Source organism: Heptranchias perlo, unplaced genomic scaffold (genome assembly GCF_035084215.1).
Source record: "Heptranchias perlo isolate sHepPer1 unplaced genomic scaffold, sHepPer1.hap1 HAP1_SCAFFOLD_70, whole genome shotgun sequence".
Lineage (NCBI taxonomy): Eukaryota > Metazoa > Chordata > Chondrichthyes > Hexanchiformes > Hexanchidae > Heptranchias > Heptranchias perlo.
In genome coordinates, this window is record NW_027139729.1 from 3313823 (window position 1) to 3336890 (window position 23068).

Genomic DNA, 23068 nt, shown 5'->3' on the forward strand with positions numbered 1-23068 from the left:
TGTGCTCACGTGAGTGCGCACATCGGGGAACTGGGGTCACAAACGCTTGGCAGAGATTAGGAGAGTCATGTCCTGTTTGTAAACGAAGGACAAGGAGTAGACGATATAAGAGAGCCAACAGTTAAATATAATTTAAGTTCTTTCCTTTCTCTTGGGATGCGGAGCTTTTGAGTTTATTGAACCATCCAATTCAAAAAGGCCTGCACTAACTACACAAACACAAGTGCTGTGTCAATAGACTTCAGTGAAACCATTGCATTTATTTAGAAACTGAAAGCTTACTATTACTGTACAAACAAACACACATGACTTTATAAAGCTTTTAAAAACGTCTTAAATGCCGGTAACAGCAACAATGTACCCCCTGCTACAAAGATAATCAAGATCCCACTGTGATACCGCAATTAATTTTCATCTTTATTCTCTGGGCGTTAAGCTTCGCCCGGGCGGAGCACAGAGAGGAAAATCTGGCGCGGGGGCGGGGATTCTCACAGCTTGAAGGGAATAGAGCACATTTAATTGCAATGGAAAGAAGAACAGTCGCGCCAGATTTTCCTCTCGTTGCTCCACTCAGGTGATAGTTAAAGCCCAGTCGGTAAAAGCATCAATCTGCTCACTTTTACACCAATTTATTCTGCGCAGATTTCACTTTCTTTCGGAAATAAAATAGCAGTAAAGGAGGGAGCAAAGATGCTCATGCATGTTTTTAACCTAATTTAAGTTTCTCATGGCGAGATCTCTTCTTTAAACTTCTGGGTTACAAAGAAGATTTATTTTACTAAAAATGTTGTTTTTACCCTCCTAGCGGATGGCGGGAGCCGAAAACCTTCGCGCAATTGGGCATCCCCCTATAGCGTGATTAATCGACCAGTAAAATTCATGGACTTGGGGCCAAGTTTGTGATTTGCGCCCGGGCTGCGCGGAAACAGCGATTCAGTCGCAATTATCTGTGTTTAAAAATGTTTAAAGGTTTGATAGTGTAGATAGGGAGAAAGTATTTCCTCAGGTGGGGGGATTCAAGACAAGGGGACATAAACTTAAAATGAGAGCCAGGCCATTCAGGAGCAAAATCTGGACGCTCTTTTTCACACAAAGGTTAGTGGACGTCAGGAACTCTTTCCCCCAGTAAGCTTTTGTTAGATAAGTGTATCAAGGGATATGGAACAAAGGCAGGTCAATGGAGTTGCGGTACAGAACAGCCATGAGCTAATGGAACAGGGAAGCAGGCTCGAGGGGCTGAATGGCGTAATTCTGTTTGCTATATTTCAAAAGTGCCGTTTATATGACACTTAAAGTAAACTATGTACTGGGCAAGAGGTAGGACATCTCCTGTAGATTACATTTCTCTATATTGCTTTCTACAAATACCAAGTCTCTCTGGATGATATTGAAATGGGTCAAATGCTAATGACCATCATGTGAGCCCGCACTGGTCCTCTTGTTGAGGGGGGGGGGGTGCACATTGTGCCCGGGAGACCTGCTCATTTTCTACCGTTTCACCACAGCGTAGGTGCTGGATTCCTCACCGAAGGATTGGATGATGTTTCGCTGACCCTGAAATGAACGGTGCAATTGGTCAGATATGCAATTGATAACTTAAAATATGGTAACAGTTCAACGAAATTATATCAGCAGATGAACGTCCGCAGAAGGCGGCAAAATGACACTGGGGCGTTGTTGGACTGGACGGTCGTTAAGGGGAAATATTGTGCCTCTCGAAAGGACCTACTAACGGTTACATAGAGTCGACAGCACAGAAACAGGTCATTCGGCCCTGCTGATCGATGCTCCACACGAGCCTCCTCACTCTCTACTTCATCTAACTCTATCAGGATATTCTTCTATTACTTTCTCCCTCGTGTGCACATCTAGCTTCCCTTTAAATGCATCTGTGCTATTCGCCTGAACAACTCCTTGTGGTAGCGAGTTCCACATTCTCACCACTCTGTGTAAAGACGTTCTCCTGAATTTCCTGTTGGATTCATTGGTGAATATCTTCTATTTATGACCTCTAGTTTTGGACTCCTCACAATTGGAGACATTATCTCTATAGCTACCTTATCATCATCTTAAAGACCTCGATCAGATCATCCCTTAGCCTTTACTTTACTAGAGAAAATAACCCCAGCCCGTTCAGCCTTTCCTGATGAGTAGACCCACTCAGTTCTGGGAATCAGCCTTGTGAATCTTTCTTGCACCTTCTCCAATACCTCGATACTCTTTTGATAATATGTAGACCAGAATTGTGCACAGTTCTTTAAGTTTGGTCTAATCAAGATTCTATACAGATTTAACAAAATTTCTCTGCTTTTTAATTCTATCTGTCTTGTAATGAACACCATTGCTTGGTTTGCCTTTTTATGGCCTTATTAACCTGCTTCGCTACTTTTCTATTTTCAAATGAATTTATCAGTTCAACGTAATGCTGTTTGTGTAAAAATAAGGCGCTCTTGTGAGCACCATCAGCAAAACAGGAAATCTGGAAACGAAAGGAGGACCTTTCGAATTTGGCGGGATCGGCATCGATGGAAAGGGAGCAGCTAACAATGGGCGGCCGATCCCGAATCGCCTGTTCTACGCCCGCTCCAAGTCGAAAGTTCCAGCGGCTTTTTTGACAGCGTCGGAAAAGAGAAGGGATAACTTATCATTCCAGGCATGATTCAAAGATGGTGGGTGTAAAACACGGAAACTGCATGCTGGTTCAGTGGGGGGAATAGAAAATTGTCTCGTTTACGTAACAATCTTCTGCATATTCCACACATAAACCAACAGCGAACCCTTCACTGCTGTATACAGTCTGGATTCAGGTGTGCAGAAGTAAGTTTACACGTATACAGATGCCATATTGGCAACGAAACACTTCCTATAGGGGGAGCAACGCTTCATCTCACCCCTCAAAGGTTCGTATTCTGATGAAAACCCTTTTAAACAAACACAGATCCGTTTACTTCTCCCTCTTGCAAACATTTCTGTCGTCCTTTTAGGACATATGGAAATACGATGCAAATGTATTTGGTCTTATGAATATTAATGTTGGAGACGACGATTGTGATGTTCAATAAAGAACAAAGACATCTTGAGAGAATGCAGTCAAATACTTGGACTCATTTTGCAGGAGCATGAATGACAGAGATAAATAACAACATCAAACAAAATAAATAAATCCTCAGGCCATTTGTAACTTACACCGTCTTTCCTCGGCAGTGTTTGTAGGTTAAGGACAGCGTCTAAATAAAATAGAACAAATAAAAGAATGCATTGATGTGCAAATACTTAGAATTTTTTTTAATAAATGTGTTTTCTATGGTTAGTCGCTCCTCCAAATGATTTTTTACGAAATCATCGTATGAATGGACCATCTCCGCTGCCAAGAGTGGAGAGTACCAATGGGCCTCCGGCTGTCCACTGGTAAGCGAATGGACTTCCTCTGCTGGGTTCCAATCCCATTTCCTCTCTTCATCCAGGAAATGGATGCGATTTCCAAGGTTTCTCTTGGAATAGGAAGCTAATTTACGCTGTGTCTTGAGTTGTCCTATGGTCGCAATGATTGCCAAATTGTATCAATTTACACTTTCGACCATTAATACATAAACATAGTTTTATAGCTTTGTGTATTTGGATAAGGAAGGAATTTGTTCTGAAATAGTTGCATATATTGAATGAATTATGATCATACTTTCATCTCGCAATGTGGCAACAAAGTCCTACTTTTTTGTTGTCATTGTTTTTCTCAGAACTTCGTGTCAATCTTTTACCATTACAAAACCCTGCCGCCACCTTTATACTGGAAACTGTCTATGTAAACTTGTCACACGGTACTTACACCGTCTCACCACTGGCGGCGCTATAGCACATCAGCCTGTACTGCAGAGGAAGATCTATGCTCCAACCAACCCTACTTCGTTGCTTCACAAAATGGGAAAGGTTTTTACATCTAACTATTAAGAAGGAAGGATTTCCATTTATATAGTCCCTTTCACTGCCTCAGGACGTCCGAAAGTACTTTACAGCCAATGAAGTACTATTTTAAAGTGTAGTCACTGTTGTAACATAGGAAACACAGCGGCCAATTTGAGCATAGCAAAATTCCACAAACAGCAATACGATAATGGACAAATCAGCTGCTTTAGTGATGTTGGTTGAGGGAAAACTATTCGCCAGGACGCCGGGGAGAACTCCCCTACTTTTCTTAGAATAGTACTGTACAATACTTTACATCTACCTCAGAGGGAAAACATGACCTTGATTTAACGTTTCATTCGAAAGACGACACCCCTGACAGTGCTGAATTTCATTAGTGCTGCACTGCCTTGGATTTGTGCTTAATTCTCACCGAGTGGGATTTGAACCCACAACCTTGGACTCAGATGAGATTGCTCCCCACTGAGCCAGGACTGACACCTAATAATAAATTGTAATAAAAAGTGAAGTGTTTTTTAAAAGATCAGAATGTCTTAAAAATGATGATTGAATTACATCTACACCACCTCGTCCGGTAATCCCCAACCCTCCAGCTACATTTCACCTGCAGACTATACTTAGCCTTGAGTCTGAGTGCACATTGCCCTGCGAGTTAAATTAGCAATATGTTAAAAGTCCTATGCCTACATCCACTTCCTATTTACCAAAACGTACTTCCGGTTGTTACTTTTGTCACACTTTTGCGTCACTTTTTCCACTATAAATTCCGGTACTGTATTCATTTTTTCAATAAAAATCTGCCGATGGAAATTTGCCATCGTGTAATTGCACCCGCCGGCCAGCAGTGGCGCTGTAGGACCTCGATTTTGCATCTCCCACCTGCTCAATCTGTTTGCAAAAACCTCTTAACTCTCATTGCTTCAGAACTTGACTAATATTTGAGTACTTTACTGTAAATCTATAACAATTTAAACAATGCATGCGCAAACTTCCTATTATATACAAACAGGCACGTAACATCGAATTTTAAAAGGGGAACTGAATTACGTCTGTGCGCCCGGCTCCTTTGATCTTTTTCCGGCTATTCCCCTTCAACTATGGGCTACACTGGATTTTCACTCCACAGTGGATTGAATGGTGAAAATATAAAATCAATGTTTATATTGCTTCTTGGTCAGGTTCACAAAATAGTTCAGAAATGATTGACACTCTGTGATTCACAGCAGGTTTGCTAAATACAATACAAAGTCTACAAACTATTACTGTTAATAGGTTTTTGTTTAGTCTTGTTCGTTAAATGTAAAAGAAAACATTAAACGCCAAAGGTAATTCCGGATGCACGAATACAAAAAAGAACTTACATGTCAGGGCTTCGTTGGTTTGGTCGCTAGGAGGCGCCGTGGTCCTTAAAAGAATAGAAATCGTCAATTCAATCATTTTATTTTGCATGGCACAGCTCATATGTTTGGACAGGTAGTGAATGGATCCCGCCTTATATGTATTAATGACCCTCGGTGCATGGTCAGGAGAATGGTTTTATCCAGCTGTTGCAAAACCAAGTATATTCCTGAGAATTTTTTTTTCTTGCCCGAAAACTAACAATTTGTTTGACGTGTAGGGCGATTATTGAGGAACCGTGTCCTGCTTTCACTATATGTAGCGACATCATTAAATCGTTTGAGAATATTTCCTCCCGTTGGACAGTCCTTTTTACAAGCGCAGAATCCACTTGGCGAGAAATAACTAAGGAACGACATTTTTTTAATTCGTTCACTGGATGTGGGCGTCGCTGGCGAGGCCAGCATTTATTGCCCATCCCTAATTGCCCTTGAAAAGATGATGGTGACCCGCCTTCTTGAACCGCTGCAGTCCGTGTGGTGAAGGTTCTCCCACACTGCTTCACAATTACTCTGTTTGCTCTGTTTCACGACATCGTCACAAATGTATTCACGATGTCATTACACAGAGCAAACAGAGGAATTTCTGATCTCATTGAGCGGTGGGTAATGAGGGATCCCCAGATGAGAAAGGCCATAGCATAATAACAACGTGGCTGAAAAGACATTTAAAGAAATGAAAGGGAGATAAAATGAAAATTATTCAAGTAAATGAAACCTGCACATGCTTGGGTGAGTGTGTGCGCGTGTGTATGCGTGTGATTGTGTTTGATATGTGTTTGTGTTCGTGTATGTATGTGTGATTGTGTGTGTGTGTACGTGTGTGTGATTGTGTGTTTGTGCTTGTGTTTGTGTGTGTATGTGTGTGTGATTGTGTGTTTGAGTGTGAGTGTAAGTGTGACTGCGAGTGGGAGAGCTCGATTCTAAAATTTAAAATGCAGAATACAGACAAATTGTTCCGAATGCTTGCTGGTGGGTTTTATTTCGGTTGCGTACGGTTGAAATTTAAAATTCAACACTTAATGCCTCACCTCATTTCTCTGTTGCGTTTACACGTCCCTGAGAAGAAAACATAAGTATTAGAAATACAGATCCAATTACTGGCTAACAAAATGGGAACATGAGAAAGGTCAAGGAGCAGTAAAGGTCTTTGGGCCACTGAAACTTATTCTCCAGAACCATCTCCCTCCCGTTACCACATCCAACTCTATTATGGACAAACCCGGTATGGTATAATTTTAACCTAACCCGCCGAGTGGGAACCGGGCGGGTACGGACAGGGTTCCCATTCCAGAAGCCGCCTAATTTCACTCTCCATTGACAGGCCAGAAGTACATCAAGGATTTGAGGAGCTGAAGAAGATGGCTTTGGTGTTTACATATGTTAATCTGGACAACGTGTTGGCTGCAAATGTCTCAATGTTTGTTAATCAGTTGGAGCGAGTGGTCACCGCTGTGGTGGCCATGGAGGACGCTGAGAGATAGAGAGTAAGTGTACCGAGGAGAGTGGACCCCATACTGCTCAACGATGTAGTTAAGCTGTAGGGTATGGATGATGAAGATGAGTGGGTCAAAGGAGATAATCCTGGGCACGGCAGAGGTGATTGTGCAGCCAAGGGAGGCGATGTCAATGGATGAAATGTTAGGACTATGATGTGAGAGGTAGGAGTGGAAATAAACGGGGCAGTTCCAGAGAGGCGGTGTATGGAGGACAGACACTTGAGGAATGACCGATATTTTAAAGGAGTGGAGGAGTCGAGGAAGAAGAGGAATGATAACAAGCCACGTAAGCAGTCACACAGGAAGTGACTGGTATTATGGATGGATGGATGGAAGCTTGATGGGTAGGCCTTGAACAGGAAGTGGTGGGAGAAATCGGAGCATACTTGTAACAGAACCTCACCTTTAAACACTTCATAGAAAAAGCGGCCTTTGGATATGGGGAGCTGGAGAGCAGGGAGGATTGAGAGATGGATTTCCTGGGAATTGTGTGATGACAGCAGTTCTGCAGGATATGACTACTGAGGCAAAAGGGAGGGACAAGATCAGTGGATTGGTACTCAGGCAACTGAGGTGAGGAATTTGGGTGGCGAGAAGCTCAGAAGGGAAAGTGTCATGTGAGCAGTTCGTGGGTTTTATGGAAGAGATGAATTTAATGGTGATGGATGAGGAGATATAAAAATATATAGAATCAGGTTGGAGAGGTTCACACAAGGGTGAGTGGGAAGGGTTAGGAAGTAGAGTGGTCAGAAGAGGCCCAGGCAGAAGAGGGTTGTTTTCAACTTTGGATCACAAAGTATTTACAGATGAGGAAGGGCATTCATTGCATCTTAATTCACCCGCTCCCCCCAGAAAGAACGTACAGCCCCCACCCCCGTTGCTGTATCTCAATATGCTGTCAATGATTCCAAGGTATTCGCTTCCAGAACTGTAACTGGGAGTCCATCCCTAGCATGATCACTGCGTGATGAAGAACTTCCTTATATCCAACTTAGATGATCTTTTACCAGTTTGTACCTGTCTCTCTTTGCCCAAACATATAACTTCATTTCATGTCATGTTTTAGATTTATCTCTTCCATAACATTTACTATCTTAAGAAACTCCATACAATCACCTCTCAGATGTTTCCTTCCAGACTGAGAAGCCCGAGTTTTTCTCGTCATTCTTCATAATGTGACACTATGGGATCTAAATTGGTCTTTGGGCAGTAGCGCAAAACGGGCGGTAAGGCATTGGGCGCCCTTTATACGCTCCACCTGACGTTCAGTTCAATTCACATCAATGGGACTGAATATCGGGTGGGGTGAATAACAGGCGGCAATCGTGATACCGCCCGTTTTGCGCCAGCTCCAGAGACAGATTTCAGACCAGGTATCTTTCAGCTTCGCCACCAGCGATTTCACCTTTCAGTTCATGATCTCCTTATATTTACTGTCCGAGGTTAGGGGTCAGATGGTGGATGGTTAGTGGTGGGGAAGAAAGGAGACGACAGTTAGCTTGGTCCGTGTGTTGGTAATGAACGGATATTACATACTGTTTAACCCACCTTTCTTCCAGAAACACACACCCAACAGAGCAAGGATAAGAATCAGAATCACAGCAGAGCCAACACCAACCTCCAGCGCAACGAATCTATCTAAATGAGATAAAGGGACACAGTGGAATCAAGTTAACCCACATTATCTACACGGAATAAATAATATGCTGCTTGACAGAAGTAAAATAGGTACTGGGGCGGTGTAGAATCCGGAGGGGGCCGCCTAACAGAAAAACATAAGGCATTAAAATATTCACACAGAATCTTAGAGCGCAGAAGGAGGCCATTCTGCCCATTGTGACTGTGCTGGCTCTTTTAAGGAGCTGTCCAATTAATACCACTCTCCTGCACTGTACCGAGCTTTGCACTGTTTTGATAACGTACCTCAGTCTCTGATACTCTAAGTCTGTATCACCTCCTCTCTTTACCCCCCATAAATCTCCCCCCCCCCATTGATTCAATGCTTCAAAGTCAGTGAATCAGTAATGGGGCCGTGAGTGGATTGGGACCTTGATGACATCACGATGCACCTGTTAAAAACGACTCGGCACAAAGCTCAATTGTCATTGGTCGATTAATTAATTGCCTCATTAATTCATTGATTCATTCATTGGATATTAACCGTGGACCTGGAACAAGGTGAATGTTTAATTATTACCAGCTGGTGTCAAAAGTATAATAGCGACAGTGTGGGAATGAATCAGTTTCATTCTGTAAGTTTCATTCTGAATGATCACTGGGTCAAAATTGCACATTGACAGAGTGAACAGATGTGGTGACGGTTCAGGTGGGGACCTTGATCAGAACTCACCTGCTCTCTCCACAGAAGCTCACTGACGGGCTCTCTGTTTACAGCATCTGTTTTGTGCATTTTGCTTACTAGTTTCAAATTACCTTGTGTTAAAGTTGCTGGAATGGGTGTTATTTTTTCTCAGCTTCTCTGGGAGTCGACCTTGGACTATTAGGGGATCGGAGAGGAACTAAAGGACACAACTAGTGAATCAAACTTTTCATCAGAGTTGGAGAAATAAAACCGTTCGACGTTTGGTGATTTAACCTTTCCCCAGTAACAGGATAAATAGCGAACAGTTCGTGAAATAAGCGTTAAGAGGCCATTGGGCGATAGCGCAAACTGGACGGTTTCGCATCGGCCGCCTGTTTTACGCTGCGGCCGATATTCAAGTTCTATTTAAGCCAATGGGGTTGAATATCGGGCGGGGAGTAAAACGAATGCATGATCCGATACCGCCGAAGACCAAATATTACCCCCGGATGTCATTTCCACGCCAGTTTTGATCGTTAAATACAACACGGAATACAGACTGAAATGTAACAAGAACACCTTGTACTGCGGTCGGATGAACACAGTCACCGTGTGAATCTCACTCACCTCTTACAGTTATATGTACAGGGTCACTCTCAGCCGACGTTAGCAGCCTTCCCCACACATCCCCTTTATACAGACAGGTGTAATTTCCTCCATCGGTGTGATCTATATTCGTGATGGTGAAAGTGACAGAATTGTCCCGTGCAGCAGTCTGGACATCCGAGTAATTCGCTTCTCCGTGTCTGTATAAGTAAAATGTGAAGCCAGGAAGGACCCCGGGAGTTGTACAATTAAAGGTAACTTTTCCTCCCTTCAAAACAAGACGAGAATCCACTGATATATTTGGTTTGGGTAGACCTGTAATACGAAAGGAAAAAGTAGTGACGAACGATTCAAACGCAATAGAGATTTATTTTTGTGAACCAAAATATTAATATCCTGGACTTAGGTATTCAGGGCATAATTTCAAAGTTTGCAGATGACACGTAACATCGTTGTAAGCACTGAGGAGGATAATATATACAAAGGGGGAATTGGCCATTCATTAGTGGGATCAAACGGAAGAAAATAAATCAGTTGGGGTTCTATTTTCAAAATCAGCGTTTATCCCTCAAATTTCCCTCTGGGATACCAGAGGAACAGAGGGAAGGCATTGATTTTAAATTCGCATTTGTGGTAACTTAGCCGAGCCATAACCTGATTAAAAAGAGTCATAGAGTTATACAGCACGGATAGAGGCCCTTCGGCCCATCGTGTCCGCGCCGGCCATCAGCCCTGTCTACTCTAATCCCATATTCCAGCATTTGGTCCGTAGCCTTGTATGCTATGGCATTTCAAGTGCTCATCCAAATGCTTCTTGAATGTTGTGAGGGTTCCTGCCTCCACAACCCTTTCAGGCAGTGAGTTCCAGACTCCAACCACCCTCTGGGTGAAAAAGTTCTTTCTCAAATCCCCTCTAAACCTCCCGCCTTTTACCTTGAATCTATGTCCCCTTGTTATAGAACCCTCAACGAAGGGAAAAAGCTCCTTAGTATCCATCCTATCTGTGCCCCTCATAATTTTGTACACCTCAATCATGTCCCCCCTCAGCCTCCTCTGCTCCAAGGAAAACAAACCCAATCTAAACAGTGGAGATTCCCATTTCAAATAAAGGAGTTAAGTGTTAGCGGGCTCTGGGATGAGCGCGATGCTGGGCAGGCCATCATTTGTTGCCCGTCCCTAATTGCCCCTTGAGAAAGTGGTGGTGAGCCGCCTCCTTGTTGAACAGCTGCAGTCCATGTGGTGAAAGTGCTCCATCGATGCTGCTAGGTAGGGAGTTCCAGGATTTTTACACAGTGACGATGAAAGAAAAGCGATATATGTCTCAGTCGATATGATTTGTAACTTGGGGGAAATTTGGAGGTAATGCTGTTCCCATCCAGCTGCTATCTTTGTCCTTCTCGGTGTTGGAGGTCGCAGGTTTGGGCGTTACTGTCGAAATCCAACCCAGTGAGATGATATGGAAAACCAGAATGTAATTCATTAAAGTACTCCGAGTTACATGGTTATTTTGAAAATCTCGGCATGCAGTTTCGGTTATCTGACAGAGAAACCTGTAATGTGACAAGTCCAGCCAGTTTGGAGGTGCCTCGTGAGGTGACACTACACTCAGTGGAGTTAATAGTAAAAAGGAAGTCAAGGGAAGGGTGGGGCCGATTAGGGACCAAAAAGGCGATCTTCTTGTGGAGGCAGAGGGCATGTCTGAGATACCTTATGAGTACTTTGCATCTGTCTTCACTGAGGAAGCGGATGCTGCCAATGTTCCAGTAAAGGCGGAGAAACTGGATAGGATGAGAATAGATAAAGACGAGGCACGGAAAATGTTAGCAAAGCTCAGAGTAGAAAAGTCACCGGGTTCGGATGGGATGCATCCCAGCTTGCTGAGAAAAGTACGGGTGGAAATTGTGGAGGGATGAACCCGGCAACGACAGGCCAGTCAGACTAACGTCGATGGTGGTGAAACTTTTAGAGACAATAACCCGGGACAAAATTAATTGGCACTTGGGAAAATATGGGTTAATAAATGAAAGCCAGCACGGATTTGTTAAAGGTAAATCGTGTTGGACTAATTTGATTGAGTTCTTTGATGAAGTAGTGGAGAAGATTGATAAGGGTAATGTAGTTGATGTTTTATATAAAGACCTTCAAAGGGCGTTTCAAAAAGTGCCATACAATAGACTTGTTGGCAAAATTGAAGCCCATTGGATTAAAGGGCAGTGGATGCGTGGATACGTAATTAGCAAAGAGACAGAAAGCAGAGAGTAGTGGTGAATGGTTGATTTTCAAACTCGAATGAAGTGTGCAGTCGTGTCACCCATGGGTCGCGGTTGGGACCGCTGCTCTTTTTGATATATGGTAATGACCTGCACTTGGATACAGAGGGCATAATTTCAAATTTTGCAGGAGATACGAAACATAGAAAGAAGTGAGGAGGATGGTCACAAACTCAAGGAGGACATAGACAGACTGGTGAAATGGGCAGACACATGGCAGATGAAAGTTAACACAGCGAAGTGCGAATTAATTCATTTTGGTAGGAAGATTGAGGCGAGGCAATAGAAACTAAATGGTACAAATTTAAAGGGGGTGGGGGAACAAAGAGACCTGGGGGTGTACATTCATTAAACTTTCAAGGTGGCAGGACAAATTGAGAAGGCCGCTAAAGGGGATACTGAATTCTTTATAAACAGATTTACAGGATACAAAAGCAAGGAAGTTGTGCTAAACATTTACAAAACACTGGTTAGGCCCCTGCTGTAGTATTGCGGCGAAATCTGCGCACCACACTTTAGGAGGGATGTCAAGACCTTAGAAAGGTACAGAGGAGATTTACTAGAAAAGTAAAAGGGATGAAAGACTTCAGATATGTGGAAAGACTGGAGAAACTGAGGACGCTAAATTAGGCCGTGTCGCGCCCGTTCATTCGGCGCTATGTGGCCTCTCCAACATCTAAGATGGCGTCTTGCATGCGAACGCACATTTGCAGTGTGATGTGCACCAGATGCCATCTTGGTATTGGAGTTAGCAGTGGGCGAAGATTATGAAGCCGGAATCATGTAAAGTAGGGAGAAAATGGCTTCAATCAGTGTGCAACGCTGATTTAGAGTGATAAACACCATTTTGGGACTTAACGCGCAACTCAACGCACAGTCTTAACCCCGACCATCTGAACGTGTCTAAGATTGCCTGGAGGACACTCACCGGCGCTATTTAAAGCGACCATGCAGGATATACAAATTAGTGGCTGGATTATTGTTACTGGCTGCCGAGACATTTGTAACTGTTCTTGGAGACTCTCCCACTCTTGAATACTAGGATGCAGGGACATGGCCTAACATTTAGAGCAAGGACGTGTTGGAGTGAATTTAGGAAATGCTTCTACATGCAAAGGGTGGGAAACAGTTCGAATGGTATTCTGCAGATGGCAGTTGATGCTGGCTCACTTGTGAAAGTTAATTCTGAGATTGATAGATTTCTGTGAACCAAGGCTATTATGGGATATTGGGCTAAGGCAGGTATATGGAGTTAGGTCACAGGTCCACCGTGATCTCATTGAACGGCAGAACAGGCTCGATGGGCTAAATGCCACTGCCACTTGCTGCTTCCTGATATGCAACATCTTCTCCTGCAAGAAAGTGCGACGCGTGTTTGGATGATGTGCCTGTCATGGTTGAATAGCTGCCAGTGTGTGTGACCAGTGATTTGTTAGCCTGCGCTAACTCCTATACTAAAATAGTGTCTGGCGCACATCACGCTGGAAACGTGCGTGAGCATCCAAGACGCCATCTTGGATAGCGAAGAGGCCGTGTCGGGCCGAAACAATGGGCGCAACACGGGCCGAAACAATGGGCGCAACACAGCCCAATTTAGCGCCCGAACCCTCCCCTTTCCGCCGGGCGTGTTCGTTTAAAGTTATTCTCCAACTATCACCCTGGGTTGTGAGGTAAAGTTTTAGTCGGGATTGATATCATAAATTTCTGACAGTGGAATATAAATCCGTCTGAGGCGGAGGCCTGAAACGGGCGATCGAGCACATTTTATACTCCACAGATTTTAAACACCACCCAATTATCATTTCCATTGAAGTCAATGTAAAGAAAAACCGGAAGAGATGAGAAACGCTCTGCCGATTCACTATCCTCCATTCTACGATAACGCCTAGTCATAATCTACCCCTAATGCTGTTGAATAGATATTTCAACAATCTCTGCTCCTCCCGCCCCTTTCACTCACCTGCGATAGTGACCGTCACAGCCTCGCTGAGCTGGGACCAAAACTGCCTTCTATTGACGGAGGTTCCATATTGACAGTGGTAGCTCCCTCCTTGGTCTGTTCCGGTGACTCTGAATTTTCCAATGTTGTCCTTTGTGATGATTTGATGAGAGTTCAGAAGTCGGCGATCTCTGTAAAAATGGAAAGTTTGATCGCGATAGTCTCCGGCCACGGTGCAGGTAATTGTAACCGTCTCTCCTTTCAAATACACGCCACTTGGTTGATCAGGGGATATCCGTGGCTTTTTCAGCCTATCTGTGGTAAAATAAACAGAAAGAACAATTGGAAATGAATCTGTGGATTAAGTTACGGTGGAAGTTTGGGAACTCCATACCGATTGTGCGGTGTTGAGGGGAAATGTTTGTATCGGCGGCTGAGATTCGACAAAACAGGAATTGACCATTCATTAGTGGAATCAAACTGAGGTGCGAGAGAAAAGAAATCAGTTTGTGGTTCTATTTCCAAAATTAGGTTTTAGTCCTGAAATTGCACCCTGCGATACGAGGGGAACATGGACAATGCGCTGATTTGAAATTCCCATTCTTTGTCATTTAGGCTATGGTACAAACCGGATATCAAAGAGTGAACTTCTCTGCTGAACCGTGGAGATTGGAACCTCAAATAAAGGAGAGAAGTGATGGTCGATTTATTTATTTATCATTCTTGGGGATGTGAATCAATGACATCACTGGAACTGAATATCGGATCGGGCTGATATCAGGCGGCCGATCCGATCCCGCCCGTCTTACACAACTGCCGGTGGCGGATTTCTACTCCATTTTTACTGAAGAACGGGCGCTCGAGCTTCAGCAGCACATTTTATACTCCACCCGTTTTATACACCACCCAATTATCATCTACATTGAAGTCAATGGAAATAAAAATCGGGAGATATGTGAAACAGCCTGCCGATTCACTATCACCCATTCTACGCGAGCGCACAGTCAAAATCTACCTCTAATGGTGTTGAATAAACATTTTAATAATCTCTGCACCCCTTCACTCACCTGCTATAGTGACCGTCACAGCCTCGCTGATCTGGGACAATAACTGCCTTCTATTGACGGTGGTTCCATATTGACATTGGTACCGCCCTCCTTGATCTGCTCTGCTGACCTTGAATGTTGCAATGTTGTCCTTTGCGAGGACTTGATGAGAGTACACCGGTGGGCTACCTCTGTAAAAATGGAAGGTTTTATCGCGATAGTATCCGGTCACGATGCAGGTAATGGTAACCGTCTCTCCTTTCAAATACACCCCAGTCGGTTTATCAGGGGATATCCTTGGCGTTGTTATCGGATCTGTGGCAAAATGAATGGAAAGAACAATTAGAAATGGATCTGTGGATTATGTGTACGGTGGAAGGTTGGGAACTCAATACCGATTGTGCTGTGTTGTCGGGAACAGTTTGCATCAGGACTGAAATTCGACAAAACTGGAATTGGCCATTCATTCGTGGAATCAAACTGAGGTACGAGAGAAAATAAATCAGATTGTGGTTCTATGCCCAATCCTGCCCGTTTTACACAACTGCCGTGGCGGAAATCTACCCCATTGTTACAGAGACCCTGTCAGGAGCTGAGCGCACAGACCCTCTCTGTGAACATTAAACACTGTTACATAGACTCTGTCAGGATCTGAGTGCAGAGGCCCTCTCTGTGAACATTAAATATAGTTACAGAGACCCTGTCAGGTGCTGAGCGCAGAGACCCCCTCTGTGAATATTAAACTTTTACAAAGACCCTGTCAGGAGCTGAGCGCCGATGGCCTCTCTCTGAATATTAAACACTGTTACAGAGACCCTGTCTGGAGCTGAGCGCGGAGAAGCTCTCGGTGAATAGTAAACATTGTTGCGGACACCCTGTCAGAAGATGAGCGCAGAGACCCTCTTTGTGAATATTAAACGCTGCTACATAGACCATGTCAGGAGCTGAGTGCAGAGACCCTCTCTGTGAATATTAAACACTGTTACAGAGACCCTGTCAGAAGCTGAGCGAAGAGACTCTCTCTGTGAATAGTAAACATTGTTACAAAGACCATGTCAGGAGCTGAGCGCAGAGACGCTCCCTGTGAATATTAAACTCAGTTATATTTAATCAAGTAGGAATTTTTGTACTTATCAAGGGCGTTGAAATATTAACAATCTCAGCCCCCTTCACTCACCTGCTATAGTGACCGTCACAGCCTCGCTGATCTGAGACGATAACCACATGCTATTGATGAATGTTTCATATTTGCACTGGTACCGCCCTCCTTGGTCTGCTCTGGTAACCGGGAATGTTCCAACGTTGTCATTTGTGATGATCTGATCAGTGGACAGCAGTCGTCTATCTCTGTAAAAATAGAAGTTTTTATTGGGATAGTCTCCGGTCACGGTGCAGGTAATGGTAGCCGTCTCTCCTTTCAAATAAACACCAGTCGATTGATCAGGGGATATCCCTGGCGTTGTAAGCGGACCTGTAGTGAAATTAATGCAAAGAACAATTAAAAATGGATCTGTGGATTACGTGTACTGTCGAAGTTTAGGAACTCAATAACGATTGCGCTGTGTTTTCGAGAACAGTTGGAATCGGGGGCTGAAGTTCCACAAAACGGGAATTGACCAGTCATTCGTGGAATCAAACTGAGGTGAGAGAGAAGAGAAATCAGTTTGTGGTTCTGTTTCCAAAATCAGATTTTAGCCCTGAAATTGCCTTCTGCGATACGAGGGGCACATGGAAATGCGTGGATTTGAAATTCAAATTTCTGGTCATTTAGCCTGTGGTGCAAACCGGATTAAAAAGAGTGAACGTCTCTGTTAAACCGTGGAGATTAGAATCTCAAATAAAGGAGGTAAGTGATGGTGGGCTCGATTTCATCATTATCATTCTTGGGGATGAGAATCAATGACCTCACTGGGACTGAATATTGGGCTGAGAGCCTGCTGCACCGTCACATGTCCCGTCTTTCAGATGAGACGTTAAACCGAGGCCCCGGCTGCCGTCTCAAGTGAATGTAAAAGATCCCACGCCACTATTTCGAAGGAGAGCAGGAAAGTTTTCCCTGGTGTCCTGAGCCAAATATTTATCCCTCAATCAACACCACTAAAACAGATTATCTGATCATTATCACATTACTGTTTGTGGGGCCTTGCCGAGTGCAATTTGACCGTCGCGGTTCCTGCATTATAACAGTGACTGTACTTCAAATGTACTTCATTGGCTGTAAAGCGCTTTGGACGTCCAGAGGTCATAAAAGGCGCCAACTAAATGGTACTTCCTTCTTTTATTCAAAAACTGTGGCTGTTTTCCTTGTAACAAAGGAGAATGGGGGTAATTTAGTGGCCGTCTTTAAATTTCAGAAGGGTTGGAACCGAGTATAGAGACACAGGAGGTTTCCGGGAGTCCGAACGAGTGGAGATTGATCAGATATAAATGGTATTTCGGGCAGGGAGCAGGAGGGACATTTTAAAGCAAGTGTTGCGAGGCTGTGGAATGAAGCAGAGACCATGTCAACATTTAAGAATAGGTTCGATCGACGGTTGAAGGGAATTGGGAGCAGAGCACGCACATGGGATTAGGGCTATTGCTCGTGTGGAGGATAAACACCAACACGAAGTGGTTGGGCCGAACGGCCTGTTTGCGTGTTATAATTTCTCCATAATTCTATCCTCGTATTCCTCCAGCAACCGACTGGAATCAGAAAAGCAGAATTGCAGCTGTCTTGCACATTTTAGTTTAAGAATCTCTGCGAAGGGAAATATGTTAAACGTGCATAGAACGTTAGTTAGACCACACTTTGAGTACTGTGTACAGTTCTGATCTCCATATTACAAATAGGGTATCCATATTACACTGGACAGGTGCAAAACGATTTAGTAGGATGATTCGAAAGCTGAGAGATATACTTATCAGGAAAGATTGAACTGTCTGGGACTCTTTTCTCCAGAAAACAGAAGGTTTAGGGGTGACCTGATAGAGGTCTTTAAAATTATGAAGCGATTTGATAGGGTAGACGTAGAGAAAATGTTTCCACTTGTAGGGGAGACAGAAATTAGGGGTTATAAATATAATATCGTCACCAATAAACCCAATAGGGGATTCAGGAGAAACTTCTTTACCCAGAGAGCAGTGAGAATGTGGAACTCGTTACCACAAGTAGTAGTTTAGGCGAATAGTATTGATGCAATTAAGGGGAAGCTGGATTAATATATGAGCGAGAAAGGAATAGGGTGCAGGAGGCTCTTGTGGAGCATAAACGCCGACACGGACCTGTTGAGTCAAATGGCCTGTTTCTGTATCCAATTTTTTTAAGTCTTCCCATTGGCTCTTGGTTACAGCATTCTTCTGGTACCGTGGTTAACCCTGTTTAAAGATTCATTCCCAGGTGTTTGCCTTTAAAATAATTAATTGATATTCACACTCTAAAATCAATTATCCAACTTTTAATTTGCAGTTGTGGCGATGTTATCCAAATGGAACAGAGTGACAGAGAGGAATGAAACATAGGAGTAGAAGAGAAACAGTGAGAAACAATGCGAGAGAATCAAGGAGAAAGTGAAAGAGGGTTATCAGCGAGACTGGATAGGAAGATAAAAAGAGAGAGCGGGCGGGAATGAGTGACAAGTGCAATGAGACAGTGGGACGAAAGAGAGAGTATGAAAAAGAGAGGCAGCAAATAAGCAAAGAGCAATGAGAGAGAGGGGGTGTAGTGAAATAGGAGAGGTAACTGGAATGAAAAAGAAATGGAAAGAGGAAGTGAGAGGGAGAAAGAGAGAGAGAAGCTGGGCCTTTGACCCCTCCCTCTGTCGCTGATTGGCTCGCCGAGCTAACAAACTGCCTTGCACAAGAAACCTCACCCAACTTGGTTTTGGAGCTACGACAAGCCGGTTGTCCCTTTAACTGAGAATTTAGGAGGAAATTCTTCTCACAGAGAATGTGAAAGTCGCTGGCAGGCGGAGTGGTTGAAGCAGGTGGCACTGATGCATCTAAGGGGGGCTAGATACATACACGAGGGAGAAGGGAATAGAGGGCTGTGGGGGCAGGGTGGGGAAGCGGTCATTAAAATGTGGGATATAAACCCTGGCATCGACCAGCAGGAACGAATGGTCCGATTCTGTGCTGTACATTCTATCTAATTCTATGTAATCAGCCCCCTACAGAGCGCTTCGAAATGAAAGCCAGAGTAATATTAAAGCTGTGAATATCTTTGGAAAGTTTCGGCCGAACTCCCATTGTTTGAAAGTAATGTGATGTGTGAAAATGCACATTTCTGAGATGACTGGAACTCCAACCAATTTCCCCCGCCTGCCTGTCTGGGAGTGAAGCTTTTCTGACGAAAGGGAAATATAACATTGTCTCCACACTACAATAAAGAAGGAAAACCATCGATGTTAGATTGTCATTTTCAAAATATTTAGTTGCTTATCACTTTTCAGTGTCGATTTTATGTGATTCGGCCCGCAACACAAAAGTTCTGCCCAAGCCCAAAAGGGATTGAGAACAGTGATCATCTTTTGTATTAGCATTACTGACCGACAGATGGCGGTACTGCACGTTTTTTCGGGCATCTGAAGTTGAAAGCGAATAAGAATATAAGACCATAAGAAATAGGAGCAGAAGTAGGCCATATGGCCCCTCGAGCCTGCTCCGACATTCAATAAGATCATGGCTGATCTTCAACCTCAACTCCACTTTTCCGCCAGCTCCCCATGTTCCTCGATTCCCCTAGAATATACAAATCTATCGATCTCGGCCTTGAATATACTCATGTTATCTGTTTTTAATATAATGGGTCATTTGCTGGCTCTCTCTGCCTTCCGGATGTTTCTGCCTCTCTCTGTTTTTTTTCTCTGTTTTTTTCCCTGTTTGTTTTTTTGTTGAATGTGTATTCGGGGGTTCTGCAGGTGACACCTCTCTGTCTGAACACGGTGATTGCCTTGGCAACGGGCAGTTGCAGGGGCAGTCTGTAAACACCATGTATTGTTCTATATGTATAAATGCGTAGGCTTCAAGGAGCTCTTGAAACATTTGCCTGAGGAAGGAGGAAATCTCCGAAAGCTTGTGAATTTAAAATACAATTGCTGGACTATAACTTGGTGTTGTAAAATTGTTTACAATTGAATATACTCGTGATGTGGAGATGCCGGTGATGGACTGGGGTGGACAAATGTAAGGAGTCTTACAACACCAGGTTATAGTCCAAAAGCTTTATTTGAAATCACAAGCGTTCGGAGCTTTCCTCCTTCGTCAGGTGAGTGTAAACTCATTCACTCACCTGACGGAGGAGGAAAGCTCCGAAAGCTTGTGATTTTCAAATAAAACTGTTGGACTATAACCTGGTGTTGTAAGATTGCTTACATTCTTCCTTAGGGAAGGAGACAAAAACTGTGCACAGTAATCCAGGTGTGGTCTACCAGAGCCCTATAAAATTGCAACAAGGCCTCCTTACTCTTATACTCCAACCCCTTTGCAATAAAGGCTATCATACCATTTGCCTTCCTAATTGCTTGCTGCACCTGCATGTTAACTTTCTGTGATTCATGTACAAGGACACCCAAATCCTTCTGACTACCAACGTTTCTTAGGCTCTCACCGTTTAAAATATTCTGTTTTTCTATTCTACCTATCAAAGTAAATAACCTCACATTTCCCCACATTGTACTCGATCTGCCATCTTCTTGCCCATTCACTTAACCTGTTTATATCACTTTGCAGCATCTTCGCGACCTCCTCACAGCTTACTTTCCCACCTAGCTTTTTATCGTCAGCAAACTTGGATAAATTACATTGGGTCCCTTCATCTAAGTCTTTAATATAGATTGTAAATAACTAATGCCCAAGCACCGATCCTTGTGGCAGCACACTAGTTACAGCCCGCCAAACTAATAATGAAATGTTTATCCCTACTCTCTGTTTGCTCTCTGTCAACCAATGCTCAATCCACGCTAAAAAATTACACCAATCCCATGAGCCCTAACCTTGTGTAACAGCCTCTTGTGTGGCACCTTATCGGATGCCTTTTGAAAATCCAAATATACAACATCCACTGGTTCTCCTTTATCTACCCTGCAAGTTACATCCTCAATAAACTCTAATAGACTGGTTATATACGATTTCCCTTTCATAAAAACATGTTGACTCTGCCTAATCATATTATGATTTTTTTAAGTGCCCTGTTACTATGTCCTTAATAAGAGATTCCAGCATTTTCCCTACTACTGATGTCAGGCTAACTGATCTATAGTTCTCTGTTTTTTCTCTCTCCCTCCTTTCTTGAATAGTGGGTTTACATTTGCTACCTTCCAATCCACAGGGACCGTTCTAGAAACTAGGGAATTCTGGAAGATCAAAACCAATGCATCTACTATCTCCACAGCCACCTCTTTTAAAACCCTAGGATGTAGGCCATCAGGTACAGCGGATTTGCTGGCGTTTAGCCTCATTAATTTGTCGAGTACTTTTTCTGTACTAATCTTAATTGCTTTAAGTTCCACACTCTCATTAGACCCTTGGTTCCACACTATTTCTGGTATACTTTTTGTGTCTTCTACTATGAAGACAGATACAAAGTATTAATTTAACGTCTCTGCTATTTCCTTATTCCCCATTATAATTTCTCCTGTCTCTGCCTCTAAGGGACCCACGTTTACATTCGCTAATCCCTTCCTTTTCATATACTTGCAGAAGCTCTTACAATATGTTTTTACATTTCTTGATAGTTTACTCTCATACTCAACTTTCTCCCTCTTTATCAATTTTTGGTCATCCTTTTCTGATTTCTAAAACCCTGCTAATTCTCAGGCTTACTAACTTTGGCAACATTGTAAGCCTCTTTGTTTTCCACTAACCTTAACGTCTCTAGTTAGCCACGGTTCAATCACTTCTCCCATGGAGCTTTATTCCTCAAGGCAATGTATATTCGCTTAGGATTATGAATTATTTATTTAAATGTTCGTCATTGCTTATCTACCATCACATCTTTTAATCTAATTTCCCAATCTACCTTAGGCAACTTGCCCCTCGTACTTACGTGATTGGCTTTGCTTAAATTTAAGCCCCTAGTTTCAGACTTAAATACATTACTCTCAACCTCAATATGAAATTCTATCCTATCTTGATCACTCTACCCCAGAGGATCCTTAACGATAACATTACGAATTAACCCTGTCTCATTAAAAAATACTAGATCTAAAATAACCTGTTCCCTAGTTGGTTCTTCGACATATTGTTCCAGAAAATTGCCTCGAATGCATTCCATGAACTCTTCCTCCAAACGTCTTTTGCCAATTTGGTTTGCCCAGTCTGTATGAGTCGCACACGATTATTGCATTACCCTTGTTACATGCTCCTCTTAATTTCCTGATTCATACTTTGTCCAACACTATAAGTACTGTCAGGAGGCCGAAAACTACTCCCACCAGTATTTTCTGTCTCTTGTTCTTTCTTAGCTCCCATACTGTACATCCTGATTTTCTGAGCTAACTTCCTCTCTCACTACTGTCTTCATCGCATCCTTCATTATCAAGGCTACCCCACACACCACCCCTCACCAAAAACTTTTCCATTTTGACAATCATTTCTAAAAATCAAGTACCCCGGAATATTTAGTTTCACGCGATGGTCACCCTGCAAACTAATGTTGGATAAACACGCAAAACGATTGGAGGGACCACTCGGTAGTCTCACCCTTTTATGAATGAAAAGAAAAGTCTTTGCGTTCTCTTGGGTTAAGGGCGAAGGAACCGGATCTCATGGACAAGCCGAGTTCAGAGAGGACATGGCGGGAAATAGGAGAGAAATAAAGATGAAATTCAAGACTAGGGCTAGGGGGATTAGAGGTAAGGTTTGTTGGGCACTGGGAAGGAGTTGAAGCAGCATAGGCAGCTGAGCAGATGACCATAGGAGTAGAGAGGTCACCAGAGATCGGCAGGTGATGGTTGGGTGGGGGCGGAGTTGGGGTGGTGGTGGTGGTGATGTGGTCGTGAATTTGGGTAACAGTGTTTATATGGAGAGAGAAGTTTAGAAAGTACAGGTGGGCAGTTAAAAAAGGCGGGAGAGGGACATAGAGGCTGACATGGAGATTGAAACCACCGA

General features: G+C 43.3%; 1 protein-coding gene across 1 annotated transcript in view; it reads right to left on the reverse strand.

The window, feature by feature from the left end:
* Window positions 1–255: 255 nt before the first annotated feature.
* The window catches only part of LOC137318328 (immunoglobulin superfamily member 1-like), a 31513-nt gene continuing 8700 nt past the window's right edge, over window positions 256–23068 (reverse strand). The window contains exons 3-11 of the mRNA XM_067981214.1: window positions 16158–16451; window positions 15002–15295; window positions 13956–14249; window positions 9747–10040; window positions 8366–8455; window positions 6350–6377; window positions 5283–5326; window positions 3187–3227; window positions 256–1554 (exon numbers count right to left, since the gene is read on the reverse strand). Coding sequence (XP_067837315.1) covers window positions 1489–1554; window positions 3187–3227; window positions 5283–5326; window positions 6350–6377; window positions 8366–8455; window positions 9747–10040; window positions 13956–14249; window positions 15002–15295; window positions 16158–16451 — 1445 coding nt within the window. The 3' untranslated portion in view covers window positions 256–1488. The remainder of the gene's footprint in view (window positions 1555–3186; window positions 3228–5282; window positions 5327–6349; window positions 6378–8365; window positions 8456–9746; window positions 10041–13955; window positions 14250–15001; window positions 15296–16157; window positions 16452–23068) is intronic.